The sequence below is a fragment of the Octopus sinensis genome, linkage group LG1 (genome assembly GCF_006345805.1).
Source record: "Octopus sinensis linkage group LG1, ASM634580v1, whole genome shotgun sequence".
NCBI classification, from domain to species: Eukaryota; Metazoa; Mollusca; class Cephalopoda; order Octopoda; family Octopodidae; genus Octopus; species Octopus sinensis.
In genome coordinates this window covers 82,816,657-82,832,117 of record NC_042997.1, presented here as the reverse complement: position 1 = coordinate 82,832,117, position 15,461 = coordinate 82,816,657, and the positions used below count along the sequence as shown (strand labels likewise).

The following is a 15,461-nucleotide window of genomic DNA, read 5'->3' as shown; positions in this document are numbered from 1 at the left end:
ACGACCCTTAATAGAGTTACTGCTTGTTAGTTGTTTGACCATAACCACTTGAGCATATCAGTTAGTGACTGTGGGGGAGCATCATAGCCATTAGTTGAGAGAGATTCTTTGAGGTTTGAATAAATGTAACAATAGCACAGTTTGAAGGAAATATTAACCAGTTTTCACACTTTATAGGGGTAAGAAAATAGGAAATACCAGTTGCTATCCAAGGACAAAAATTGTATTACACAGTGTTATCTATACATTGTTGCTGTCATATATTTATTTTGGGATGTGAATGCAGCACTTGCTTTTAGGGAGGTCAACATACTGAGCATTGAATCTAATTCAACGCGATACTTTTCAATATCTGCATTTTTGCTTTCAGCTACTTTCTTCCATTTCTCCACTTCCTTCTCCAACTCAGAAAATGGTAAACAGCTGCCTTTCTTCATCACACTCAGCATTTCTTTCTCACGAGCATCCTGTTTCTTTTCTAGTTCTTGTATTTTCTCAACAAGACTCTGGAAATGCTGCCTTTCCTATATGAATGTTAAAGGAAGTAAAATAGAAGAAAAACAAAAATTAATAAAATCGCAATTTTAAAATGCATCATCAGTAAAATGATAATGATGATAACAGTGGTGATGTTAGTGGTGATGTTGGTGGTGTTGGTGTTGTTGTTGGCAGTGGTGATGGTGGTGGTTGTGGTAGGGGTGGCTGTGATGGTGGAGGTGGCAGTAGTAATGATGATGGTGATTATTATTATTATTATTATTATTATTATCAAACTGATAACAACTGTAGTAATAAGGATAATGTTTGTGATCATGATGGTGAATATGACGCACCTCCTATATCCAATGAGGGTAGTAATGGTGGTGGTGTTTATTACCATGATGCTGCTACTGACAGTGATGACAAATACATGATGACTATGATAATGGTGGTGTTGGCAACAGCTGTGATAGTGGTGGTGGTGGTGGTGTCGGCAGCAGTGAGTGATGGCAGCAGTGAGTGATGGCAGCAGCTGTGAGTGGTGGTAGTGGTGGCGGAGGTGGTGGTGGTGGTGGTGATGGTGGTGAGCACTGCTGGTGATGAATGATAATGATGGTGGTGATGGAGATGAAGTTGATGGGTGACAGCAAAAAATAAAAAAAATTACTATCTTTTAACTAGCATCAGTAATGGCAACCAGCTATAAAAACACTGATTCCACTTGTACCTTCTTTGATATACAAACTGTTTTTCTTATAATACAGTTACTCAAGTGGCAAGCAAGATGAGGGCGCAGAGCTATGGCTGATACGACCACAGTAAATTATACACATTCAAGTATATGCAGGCACCCACTAAAACAATGCACATATCATTTATCTTTTATTTGTTTCAACCATTTGACCGTGGCCATGCTGGGGCACCACCTTGAAGGGTTTTGATAGAACAAATCAACCCCAGGACTTACTTATTATTTTTAGGCCTACTACCTATTCTATCAGCCTCTTTTACTGAACCGCTAAGTTACAGGGACGTAAACACACCAGGACTAGATGTCAAGTGATGATGGAGAACAAACACAGACACAAAGACACACACAAAAACAGATGTATGTATGTATGTATGTATGTATGTATGTATGCATGTGTGTGTGTGTGTATGTATGTATGTATATATGTATGTGTGTGTGTATGTATGCATGTATGCATGTATGTATGCATGCATACATATATAAGTATCTCTCTCTATATAAACGGCAGTTTGTCTGTGCGTTTTCTGTGTGTCTGTTTTCTTGTACCCTCACTCTGACCACGGCTTTCAACCGATTCTGATGAAACTTGACACACACATAGCCCAATGTCATAATTCAAAACTAACGCAGCGAAAATTTTGAAAAGTTCCCCCAGTTCTGAAAAAAATCGATAAATTCGACATGGGGTCGAGAATCAGAGACCCAAACCACAGACCGTCTAGGGGACGCAACTCCACCTTTTTTAACTCTCAAAAAAAATTTACCATCATTTTTTTTCCATTTTTTTGCTATTTTTTGGCTATAACTCTCTAAAAATGCTTTATAGTTATTTCCCTTACAAACCTGAGCAACGCCGGGCGATACTGCTAGTATAATGATAAATTGAGTAGTACCTGTATTTTAAAAGGCCAGCCTTACCACACTCTGTGTCATGCTGAATCTCCCTGAGAACTACATTAAGGGTACACATGTCTGTGGAGTGCTCAGCCACTTGCATATTAATTTCACAAGCAAGCTGTTCCATTGATCAAATAAACTGGAACCCTCGTCGTCAGAACCAACAGAGTGCCAGTTATATATATGAATGGAACATATATATATATATATATATATATATATATATATATATATATATATACACACACACACATAAATGTTGAACAATGAGAATGAGTACTCAACACGACAATGGTGGATAAAATTTCTTTATTAGTGTATTAAAGCTACCATTGATTTCATATTAAGAAAAATATCTTAATATCTTAACAATTTTTCAAGCTGATCACATGGAGGAATGGTGTTCATCCGTGTCTTTGTCTCTGTGTATGTGCGCCCCACCCCACTACTTGACAGCAGGTGTTGGTTTGTTTACATCCCTGTAACTTAGCAGTTTGGCCACAGAGATTGATTAAATAAGTACAAGACTTGAAAATAAGTATTGAGGTCAATTTGTTGAACCAAAATTCTCCAAAACAGTACCCCAGCATGGCCGCAATCCAATGACTAAAACAAGTAAGAGATAAACAAAAAAGATAAAAGATTTGAAATTATCACTCCTTTGGTCCTTATTCCATGTTAAGGCATTGAGCTGATAGAAACGTTAGCACACTGGGCAAAATGCTTAGCGATATTTCGTCTGTCTTTACATTCTGAGGTCAAATTCCATCGAGGTCGACTTTGCCTTTCATCCTTTTGGGGTTGATAAATTAAGTACCAGTTGTGTACTGAGTTCGATCTAATTGATTTGCCCCCCAACTCCACAAAAATTTTGTGCCTTGTGCCTAGGGTAGAAAAGATTATATCATGTTCAGCAACCTTAACCTTTAATTCATTAATGAACCGAACTTACTGGAGAATGTGTGCTTTTTGCTTCAGCTAATTCATCCTGCAACTGCTGTATGTGAGCCTCTAATACGACTTCACGTACTTTAAGTTCAGACAACTTTTCAGCATCCACCTGAGCATTTCTAAGTTGTTCTTGGAGATGGTCTATTAACACCTGTAAATTTAGATATGTAAATTGCTTAAAAAAACAAAAATGAAACATAAACAAATAAAAGCTAAATGTTAGTACACAGATGTCACATGACATTAAAAGCAACAGTTTATATATAGTTTTAACTATTTGTTATATTATATTATATCATATATTATATTATATTATATCTTTTCATAGTATAATTATATTATAATGTAAATAAATTTTTCATATGTCAATTGTATTTCTCTATTTCCTTTAATATTTATATATATATAAAAAAAAATTAACAGAATGAGATAAAAATCCAAGGCTATGAAAGCTTTCAGAACATTTATAAATAGAAGGTCTTACTGCTGTTTCCGGGATATTTTATATATCCCTTAATCGGAGACAGTGTAAGACTTTCTATTTATAAATGTTCTGAAATCTTTCATAGCCTTGGATTTTTATCTCATTCTGTTAATTTTTTTATACATACACATGCTGATATATGACCTACGTTGGACTCCTCATTCACATAATCACTGAACCATAGCAGTTACTCAGCATTACCTGACACCTTTGAGTCTTCTTGACACCATTATCTCTCATAACCTATATATATATATATATATATATTATATATATATAATATATATATATATATATAAGCTCTCCAGCTTGCCAGTTCCTGTCAAACTGTCCAACCCATGCTAGCACAGAAGACAGATGTTAAAAGATGAAGATAATGATGATGATATTGTCCAATCACATCATATGTTCAGTCATATCAGCATTGCTATCTCTTCAATACCTCTGGCAAAGAAGCTTCTACATAGTCAATTTACTAGAAAAGGTAGTAAAATCTAATCATATTGAAAAGGAAAGCACACATTGGATAATGCAGCCCTAGACATGCAATGGCCAAGAGAAGGATAAGATGGTCATAGCTGGAATGCCTTTGATCAAATGACTTCTCATACAGGGTGGACCTAAGGCTAAATAACAACACAACACCCTTGTGTTCCAGCTTTCTTGTAAATTAATGTCATTCGTTCAATAGATTTCCTTGAGCCAGTCATTTCGAATCGCAACAAATTATCTGAATAACAACCAACAAATGAAAAATTTTTCTTTCTAAGTTGTATACAATTACCTGCTGGGCATCAACTTTACACTGAAGTTGCACAGAAGAACTGGTGGAATTCTTCAAAGCTTGTTCTGTTAGAATTTTGTGAAGTTCTTTCTGGTGAGAAATTCTCAAAGTGTTGATCTGGACAAAAGACAAACAAAAAGGTGTGATCAACAAATCAACACACACATACACACACACACACACACTCTCTCTCTCTCTCTTTCTCTCCCTCTTAATATATACTAGCATTATGACCCGGCGTTGCCGGGTCATAGTGGTAGTGCATGTATATATGTGTATATATATATATGTGTACATATTACATGTACATCTATATATATACATCTACACATAAAATACAAAGTTATATCTTGATATCGCTAGTGATAACAATACTCAAAATATATAACAGATTGGAATTATAGGCCCGTCTTGCAATTTCAATCAATTGTATCTTGTCCTCCCTCTTGTATAGAAGTGTGGCTACAATCCAGCCTACCTCTACTCCTGGGGGGACATTTTTAATTTTTATCTGGGACATCCTATGTCCCAGATATAAAGGTAAAAATAAAATATTTCCACTTTGCAAGGTTCGAGTCGAGTACTCTCTTGCACACTCCGTTGACTCAAACCTTGCTTCTATTGTGGCAAATTTACTGCCTCTGGTTAGATACTTGCTACAGTCATATCTTCCCCCATCCATAAACATATCTCCTCACACTCTTATGAAACAGGCACCTCTATTCTTTTTGTATACCTTATACCAACACCCCCCCCCCACTATTCACTGTGAGCAGGTCCCATTACATCTCCAATACCATCTCTCTCTCTCTCTCTCACTCTGACTGTCTCTCTAGCTTTCTAACTCTCTCCCACCTTCCTTTTCCTTCCTTGTCCTACTGGAGTAGCCAAGTACCTCCTCTACAGTAACACAATTCTCCCTGTCCCTCTATCATACTCTAACTGCTCACCTAACACACAGACCATTCTCTCGGTTCCATTCCCTCTCTCAAATAAGAGGTCTTTGTCATGCAAGTTATTTCGCAAACCCACTAGTGCTGATGCCACATAAAAAGTACCTGTGCTAGTGTCACATAAAAGGCATCAGTACTGGTGTGATTAAAAAACACCATATTTGTTTAGAGCAAGTTGTTTTACACCTATTACACTTTTTTTTTTTTTTTTTGTGCCCAGGTCAAATGCTTTTGGAACATTCACAATGTGAATTTTCTGAGTCCTCTCCCCCACCTCCCTTCGTGAGCGTGCATTTTTTGTCATATTCATATAGAGCAAGTTGTTTTACACCTATTACACTATTTTTTTTTTTTTTGTGCTCAGGTCAAATGCTTTTGGAACATTCACAATGTGAATTTTCCGAGTCCTCTCCCCCACCTCCCTTCGTGAGCGCGCATTTTTTGTCATATTCATATAGAGTAAGTTGTTTTACACCTATTACACTATTTTTTTTTTGTTTTTATGCCCGGGTCAAACTCTTTCGGAACATTCACGATGTGAATTTTCTGATTCCTCTGTTTTGGTGTGGTTTCTATGGCTGCACGTTACAGAATGTAGCTGTGTGATGTAAAAAGGTACCACCAAGTACATTCTGTAAAGTGCAGCCATAGAAACCACACCAAAACAGACACCTGGAGCCTGGTGCAGCTTTCTGACTTGCCAGCTCCTGTCAAACTGTTCAACCCATACTAGCCTGGAAAATGGACGTTAAATGATGATAATTATAATATATATACACACACATACATATATACAAGGGAGAGTCAAAAATTATACGCACTCTTACTTTTTCAGTGTTTATACACAAAAGCAGGGTATAAACAAGTATGTCATTTTTCTATATAGTCTCCTTCCTTTTCGATGCACTTGGTCTAGGGGTCCACAAGCTTGCGTATTCCCTCCAAGAAGAAAGTTTCCAGTTTGTTGTGCAACCATTTATGCACCACCTCTTTCACATCTTCATCTGTAGGAAATCGACAACCTCATAAACCATCTTTCAACAGTCCAAATATGAGACAGTCAGAAAGGGTGAGATCTGGGCTGTAGGCAGAGTGTTCCAACACATCAAAACCCAATTGGTTAATGGTTTCAATGGTCTGAGTGGCCATGTGTGGGTGTGCATTGTCATGCAGCAACAAAACTTTCTTCGACAATAGGCTTCAGCATTCAGTGCTAATTGCTGGCTTCAGTTTGTTGGCCAGCAAAGCACTGTATCTTGCACAGTTGATCATACACCCCTTTTCCAGTTAAACTTCCAGTATAAGCCCTTTTGAGTCCTGAAACAGGGTTAACATCACCTTTTCTGCAGAAGACTGAGTCTTGAATTTCTTCATTGCTGGCAAGCCAGGAGGTTTCCACTTCATACTCTGCCTTTTGGATTCGGCCTCCTAATGCTGGGCCCACATTTCATCTCTCGTGACAATTCTGCATAAAAATTCCTCACCCTCATAGTTGTAGCGATCAAGTAAATGTTGACAGACCTCAAGACATTTGCACTTATGCTCTACAGTAAGCTCTCTTGGCACCCATCTTGCACAGACTTTATGGAAGTTGAGCTGATCGTGAATGATTTGACAGACAGAACCATGCCCCTTTGTTTTTCTTTGGTGCACACTGCTGGTGAAGTGGCCATGCTTACACTGTAAAGCCAGAAAGAAAAATGGCATGACCAGGCTCAAACTTCGATCACATGACCACAATAGTACCAACTATAAGCAAACATGCGCAGAAGGCAGTGTGGCAATAATAAAGATATGTTATGGTGAAAGTACAGATAATTTTTGACTTCCCCATGTATATATATCTTTTACTTTTTTCAGTCATTTGACTGTGGCCATCCTGGGGTACTGCCTTGAAGGGTTTTTTGTTGAACAAATCAACCACAGGAATTTTTTTTCAATCCTAGATCTTATTCTATCAGTCTCTTTTGCTGAACTGCTCAGTTATGGCAATGTAAGCACACCAACACCAATTGTCAAGCAGAGCTGTGTGGTTGGGAAGCAAGGTTCTTACCATACAAGAGTTTTTTACCATGCCCTCAAGCTGACCAAATTGGTAGATGGAAACTGGAAGAATCCCGTTGTATGTATGTGTGTGTGTGTGTGTGTGCATGCATGTGTGTGTGCATGCATTTGTGCATGAGTGAGTGAGTGAGTGTCTTTGCTTGAGTTTGTTCCCCATCCACCTCTTGACAATGGTGTTGGTTTGTTCGTGTTGCCATAACTTAATGGCTCAGCAAAAGATACTGACAGAATAAGTACTGGGATTAAAAAAATAAGTACTATGAGTTATTTGTTTGACTAAACCCTTCAAGGCTGTGCCCCAGCATGGCCACAGTTCCATGACTGAAACAAGTAAAGGACAAAAATATCCTCTCACTCACTTCTCTCTTTCTTTCCCTTCTTTCTACCCCCTCTCTCCCTCTCCTTCTCTATCTCTCTCTTTCTCTCTCAGTCATTGCTATCAACAATCAATATTTGTCACATTCAAATATGATAAATAGCATCACAACTCAACATTTTCTTCGTTACTAATTCTCCCCACATGATGATTAATCATCTGGATTTCATTAGTAGAAGACATGTCTAACTTCAAACTTTCTTCTTGGAGATCCAGCTAGAAATCAAAATGCTTACTAAGATCTTGTGTCACTCCACATTACCCCCGCAAAAAAACACACAAAATTAATCGAACAAGCCAACAGTAAGAGCCTCTACAAGGTATCTTAAGTTGCTAAAAAAAGCACCCTAGTTTCCCTAAAACCACACCTTACCATCTATGGAAAAAAGGCAAATTGGTTAATGTACACCTAGATACATTATCTGAAAACAGAAAGAATAGCCATGGCTGGAAAGCTCAGAACATAACTCTAATTGATCAGATCTGCTATAGGATCAAACAACAAAATACGAATAACTGGATGTTTAGCTATGCAATTGTCCTGACACTTTGAAATCATAAGTTTGTGATCCCAGCAGTGACAAACAATTATCAAGTCATTGGCAGACTCAAAAGACTCATATTTTCACTGTATGACAGACAGAAATCAATAATAAAAACACCCAATAAATTCAACTTGTATTTAACATAAGTCATTTTAATTGTATATATACGATTTCGAAATTGAAATTGAACCAAATTCGATGACTGGCACCCATGCCAGTGGAGCGCTAACAGCTCCATCTGAGCAGGATCACTGCCAGAGCAGCTGTCTGGCTTCCGTGCTGGTGGCACGTAAAAAGCACCATTTGAGCATGATCATTAACAGCATCGCCTTACTGGCACCTATGCCGGTGGCATGTGAACAAAACATTCGAGCGAGGTCGTTGTCAGTGTCGCTGGACTGACTCCCGTGCAGGTGGCATAAAAAACACCATTTGAGCGTAGCTGTTGCCAGTACTGTCAGACTGGCCCTCATGTCAGTGGCACATAAAAGCACCCACTACACTTTCGGAGTGGTTGACATTAGGAAGGGCATCCAGCTGTAGAAACTCTGCTAGATCAGATTGGAGCCTGGTGCAGCCATCTGATTTGCCAGTCCTCAGTCAAATTGTCCAACCCATGCTAGCATGGAAAGCAGACGTTAAATGATGATGATGATGATGATGATATATATATATATATAAAATATTTTTAAAGTCATCAAATAAGCTCACCAAGCCATCTTTAAATGTTTTGTAATGTCCTGTATTGTCCTTTCAATGTTCGAATGTAAATATTCATAATAAAGAATCACCTCTTAGCTACATCTCCCTTTGGCTGTTGCTTGTTTGTGAGTTCTATCTGTTATTATCTAATGTTTCTTTGTTATTGCACTGTTTGTTGTACCTGTTGAAATTTGAACTTCTGTTAATCTGTGAACTTCCATTTTTGCCCTGTGGGGCAGAAAATTCAGAAATTTTTGTTGGAAACAACTGCTATTGGACTTTTTGTGGTTTGAACAGTTTGATTTTTTACCGTTTTCACACCATTTTACTTTAAGAGAGATTTTTTTCTCCACAATACCTGCAGTGTATTTGCCTTTAGCAGTTTAAATATGTGACAAACAGATTTCAACTAACCTAAATTCTACTCATACCTAAACACTGCTTTGCACTTATGCTCCATTAATATATATGTGGGTGTGTGTGTGTGTATATATCTGTAATATAATTACTGATAAATTCCTCTATTTACATAATACCGAGGTCTCATTCATTCTTTCGTTGTCTTACCATTACTAACATATATATATATATGCACACAAACACATATATATATATATACACACACACACATCTAAATATATATACAGAGTATAATGGGTAAATTGTCACCATTTTATCTTTTTAATTTCGTGCATGCACATTGTTTTTGATTCTGTCAATTACACAGTATAGTAGAGTCAGTTGGGCACCATCTGTGAGAAAAACAGCACCATGACGCAATTCACTCTGCCAGGAATTTGGAAACGACGTGATGTACTGCTTGGCATTCACACCAGAAGCTCCAAAACAGTGCAGAGGATTTGGAAATAGTAGGATAAGTCTAATGATAATTACAAAGGTACAGCAGCTCAGAAAACACACTCTGATCATTCTGATAAGAAAAGAACTCCTGAAATTGTAGTGAGATCCAGACCATGATTGACAACAATCCTTCCAAGTCAATCAGGTCCACTGCCAGGGACATAGGAGTGTCTGAGTTCCTTATCAGGCTGGTAGTGCATGAAGACATTCAGTATTCCTAACATAAGATGAGAAATTTTTATTCCAAGCTATCAAGGACAAGAGGAAAGACAATGCTACAAAGCTTCTGAACAAACTCAAACATCCCCTCTAACTGAACAGGTTTTGGTTTTTCTCAGAAGAGAAAAAATTCTGCCAGGATCAGATGGTGAACACACAGAACAACCGTTGGCTTGTTGTGTCCCCAAAACATGGACCGAGAGTGATACTAATCAAACATCCAGTCAACATCATGGTGTTTGGAATGATCACTAGTGTGAGTGATGTTATGCTTCCATTCATCTTTCCACATAGCTTCAGACTCAACACAGAGTGTGTGGGATGCAGCTGAGCAAGAGACCAACAAAACTCCTTGTAACACCAAAGACAAACTGGAAAAATGGATTATGGCAGTATTCACCAACTTAAACAAGGAGACTGTCCAGAAGAGTTGAAGAAGATTCCGAAGTCGTCTGGAGGCCATGGTTGAAGCCAATGGCGATTTTATTGAATAAATTTACTTTTCAGTATTTCAATATATTTTTATGTAATTTTGGTAAATATATTTGTTAAAATGAGATGTCAGTGTTATTTTCATTTCTGTGTAATTTAGGCAACAATTTATTCACTGCATACTGTATATATACAGGTATGTATGTGTCAGTGTGTGAGCATGCATGTCTGTGTGTTTTTTAAACTCTGCAATCACCTATACAAAAGTTGCAACAGGTATCATTGTTGTTATCATTGTCCAATCAGTAAACTGTGCACTTGTTTCATACCTTTGAAGCTGTGTGGAATAAAGGATCTAAGAAGGACATCCAAACTGAATGAAACTGGAAGAAATGTGTGGCAAGTAGTGTTGTTTTTGTCTGTTCTCTTGTCAACAAATCATCTGCTCAGTTCACACCTCTGAAGCCATGTAGAATAGGGGATACTTGAGAAACAGATAAGAGTTAGCAATGAGAAGGGCATCCGGCTGTAAAACAATGCCACAATAACATTCACCTAACCAGTGTTGGTATGGAAAAACAAGTGTGAAATGAACACAGAACAAAAATGAACACACATATATGCATGTGTGTATTCATCTAAAACACACACACACACACACATGTGTACATATATGTTTGAGTGAGCTTGTATGTGATGTACTATAAACATTGGTAATTACCTCGTCTTGATAATGTTCATGTGTTTTCCGAATATCTGCTTCCAATTCTGCTGAAGACTTCATCATATCAACTTTTTGATGTTCCAGAGACAACTGAAGCTGTTCCACCTAAAAAGAATAAATCTATAATACTTTAGAAAGTCATTAACCCTTTCGTTACCAAACCGCCCAAAGCCGCCCGAAAAAAATTTTGGTTAATAAAACCAAACCGCCCAAAGCCGCCCGAATTTACCTATTCATATTTAAATGAGAATATCAGAGCAAATCACTTTAGTACATTCGTGAAAACACGTTTTATACTTCGTAAAGAGTTCAACTACAGTTTTGTACAATAATCGAAGTGTAATTTTAATTCCGTGAATTATGGGAGATTTTTTTCCGAAATTTGTTCCTATTGTGTTTTCAAAATTTGTAATTCTGACAAAAAATGGATACGAATTTCATTATATCAAGCAGCAAGTCAGAATTCGAAGGATTTTCTACTGAAGACCTTCATAAATCTAACTCTATGACTGAAAAAAAAAAGCATGTGGTATTTGATAATGAATCTGATGTTTCATTTTCCGAAAGTGAAAACTGTGAATCCGAGATCGACAGCGATAAAGAAAATGAATTGGCACCCGAATGGAGTGAAAATTTTAAAACTGTTTCTTTCGGTGATTTTTCTGAAGAAACTGAACCAAGCCACAGATTTTCCCAGAAGGGTAAAGCCTTAGACTATTTCTATTTACTTTTTCGAATGAGCCTATTTGAAATCATTACGGCGGGAACGAACCGTTACGCTAAACGTACACAAAGCGAAAGAAACGATAGTTTGTGGTTTCCCACAACCTTAAATGAAATTAAGACTATTTTGCCATAAATATTATTATGGGTATCAGAAAGTTACCCAGAATAACAAATTCTATCGTAAAATTTTGTTGTATACACAATTGAATATTAGCTAATAACCCATTTTCTATAGCAATGTTTGAACAAAATTTTAATAATTTTATATTTTGTTGAATTTACCTGTATCTACCTGCAATTAGAGTCACTTTGTGACAAAAATTATAGTATAGAATTGGTTGAGAATATTTCATTAAATTATCTTCCAAAAATCAGATTAATATATCGATAAATAAAAAAGTTATAGTTGTTTAATGAAACCAGACTAAATTTATGATTACATTAGAAATTAATTGAAACACATAAGGGGTGTAATTTGGTCAGAAATATAGTAACGAAAGGGTTAAGACTAAGGTCTCTTGCAGTACGTTACTCTATTTCACTCCTTTGTATAAACGTCATAGCAAGCAATAAAATAAATTTCTGTAACAGATTATGAAGATGCATGGCCAATTGATTAGTGTGTTGCACTGACAATTGCAAGATCATTGTTTCGATTCCCAGAGTAGGATGTGCATAAGGTTCTTGAGCAAAACATTTCACTTTACATTGCTCCAGTTCACTCAGCTGTGAATGAGTAAGCCTGCGGTAGACTGGTGTCCTGTTCAGGGGAAGTGTTGTGTATCTCGGTCACTTATACACCATGCAAGCTGGGTAATTGGTCCTATAAGCTCTGGGATTTGAGACAGTAATGCCCAGGGCCGCTGCCGCCACCACCGACGACGACGACGACGACTAGGATGTAACAGAATAAAAGTCATTCAATTATAACCTTCTCACATCAAAATTTTCCTCGTACCTAACCAAAAGAAATACATAATTTTTCACAAACTAGATGTGTGACTTGTGCAAATTTCTGTGCAAATTTTTTGAGCAAACACAATATAGTCGGCTGCCCTCTTTTACTGTTAAGGACCCAACTGTGAAAGCACATGGCTTGGTGGTTAGGGCATTCAACTCACAATCATAAGGTTGTGAATTCAATTCCTGGTGGTATGTTGTGTCCTTGAGCAAGACACTTTATTTCACATTGTTCCAGTCTACTCAGCTGGCAAAAATGAATTGTACCTGTAATTCTAAGTTGTACCTGTAATCCAAGACCAGCTTTGTCACATTCTGCGTCACACTGAATTTCCCTGAGAACAGTGTGAAGGGCACATGTGTCTGTGGAGTGCTCAGCCACTTGCACATTAATTTTATCAGCAAGCTGTCATAGCCAATGGAGTTCCAGTTGTATATATATATATATGTACAAATACATATGTCATAGATTAGAGCCTCACATAGAGCCAATGTATGATAATATATTTAGTATAGTAAGACAACAGGGCAATACTGTTAGTAGGAGAGGCTAGGAAGAGAAAAGAAGAGAATACTGTAACTGAATAAATTAAAGGGAAATTAAAACAAGTTAAAAAGCAATTAAGAACAGGACAAGAAAAGGTGAAAGTTCTTAAGAGAATTTCTTTAAATAATATTTTCTTTATGAAATTTCTTTTTTAAAGAAATTTTTAAAATTGCTTAAAGAAAAAGAAAAAGGAAAAAATACTTAAAGAAAAATTTCTTAAAAGCTTAATAAACTTCACAAACTTCAAAATATCCTCAAAGAAAATGTTTCTAGGATAATTCACAAAATCTCAAAATTTCTCAAAGAATCTCAAAAAATTCAAAAGTTTTTGAGTTATGATGTAACATATTTTTAACCAAAAGAGCCATGTGAAATTTTCAAGGTTTCAGCTCTTAACTGTACAGTTCAACATTATATCAGACAAGCTGAAGGGCACTGTATATAGTTGTCCACCCTGTAGAAATAAGAACTAAATCTCCTTCAATTCATATTTTACAAACTAACAGCATCATCTTAATTCAAAAACTACAAAGTAATAAACCAATAAGGGAGTCTCTTTGTGGTCACTCACACTGCTTGAAATAGCAGCCAAATATCCTTCAACCACACCTTCCTGCTTAAAAATGGTAAGGAGGATGTATGGATAAAATAGTTCTATGTACACTGACTAAATGAAAGATGGAATGGTTACAGCTGGAATACCTCAGCACAATCAAAACAGGCTTGAAGCTAAACAACAACTATTGATCTATGGAAGGGCTGTTAACTTTAAAAATCAATTCTGCATCTTTAGCTATTTCACCAAAAATGCTTTACCTTAATTTTTAACAATTCATTTTCTTTCAATATATCTTCAGGAACTTCAATCACACTGATAATTTTTTCTTCTTTGCCAGCCAAAATGCTTCCAACATCAATTACATCTGATTTCTTAGACTTTTGAGGTAGTTTTGAGGCTTTCTTATTCAATTCTGTAAATGAATATAGGATATAGAGGAAAACTCTGACTAATACTGACCCAAACACTGCAAGGTTCACTAAAGTGCAGTTAACAAAATACTTTACAACAATCAATGAAATATAGAGGAGGGGCAAGTTTCATATTTTATATTTTTTAGATTATCTAATCATGTGTGAATCATACAAAGAAACAGCATTTTTAAAAACCAGAATTTTCATATTCCACCCATCTCTACAATTGTTGAACTTCAGTAGGCCTTACTGGCCACCACTATCATGCTGAACATCAGGCCATATCAGACATTATATTTTGGAGACTTCCACACCCTAATAGAGAAAGAAAATCAATCAACCACACTCAAAATAAAACTGAAGACCTGCCAAGGCTAATAGTTGCTGGGGGGAGGAGGAATATTTCTAGAGTAGTGTTTCACAACACTATTCAAATTCTGCCACTTGAAAAAGAAGACTTATGGTACTATTTTACCAATATCTAAGGATCAAACAGCTAAATTAGTGTTTGATGTAAATGACTACAATTCAATGCAGTGATTTACATTAGTATACACTAACACAGAGACTCACACACAACATATATCCATATATATATCCATATATATATATATATATATATATATATATATATATATATATATATATACTGTTATATTTAAGCTGGGTCATAATACCTTTGTGAAAACCAAGTGTATGGTGCATGTGGTCAATTGGCAAAAATATGACCATGCCTAAATATAACAATATTTGTTTGAACACAAGATGATAACTTTCTTCAGTTTCTATGTACCACATTTCACTCACAAGGTTTTAGTCAACTCAAGGCTCTTAACCACCAAGCCAAAGGTTCCATGCAGTGAGATTTAACCCAAAACCATGAGGCAAACTTCTTAACCACACAGCTTTGCCCCCACTCTCTCTCTCTCTTTCTTTCTTTCTCTCTCTCTTAAAAGAGAGAGAGAGAGTATGTGTGTGTGAATGTGTGAGGGAGTTTGTGGTTGTTATTTTGAAGATCTGATTGTGTTCAAGT

The 15,461-nt window shown here is 36.6% G+C and overlaps 1 protein-coding gene across 2 annotated transcripts in view; it reads right to left on the bottom strand.

Moving 5' to 3' along the window:
* Positions 1–140: 140 nt before the first annotated feature.
* The window catches only part of LOC115216589 (centrosomal protein of 162 kDa), an 85,713-nt gene continuing 70,392 nt past the window's right edge, over positions 141–15,461 (bottom strand). For both annotated transcript variants that reach the window (XM_036502504.1, XM_029786059.2), the window contains exons 27-31: positions 14,273–14,427; positions 11,221–11,328; positions 4,348–4,464; positions 3,081–3,230; positions 141–524 (exon numbers count right to left, since the gene is read on the bottom strand). In XM_036502504.1, the coding sequence (XP_036358397.1) occupies positions 237–524; positions 3,081–3,230; positions 4,348–4,464; positions 11,221–11,328; positions 14,273–14,427 (818 nt within the window). In that variant the 3' untranslated portion in view covers positions 141–236. The remainder of the gene's footprint in view (positions 525–3,080; positions 3,231–4,347; positions 4,465–11,220; positions 11,329–14,272; positions 14,428–15,461) is intronic.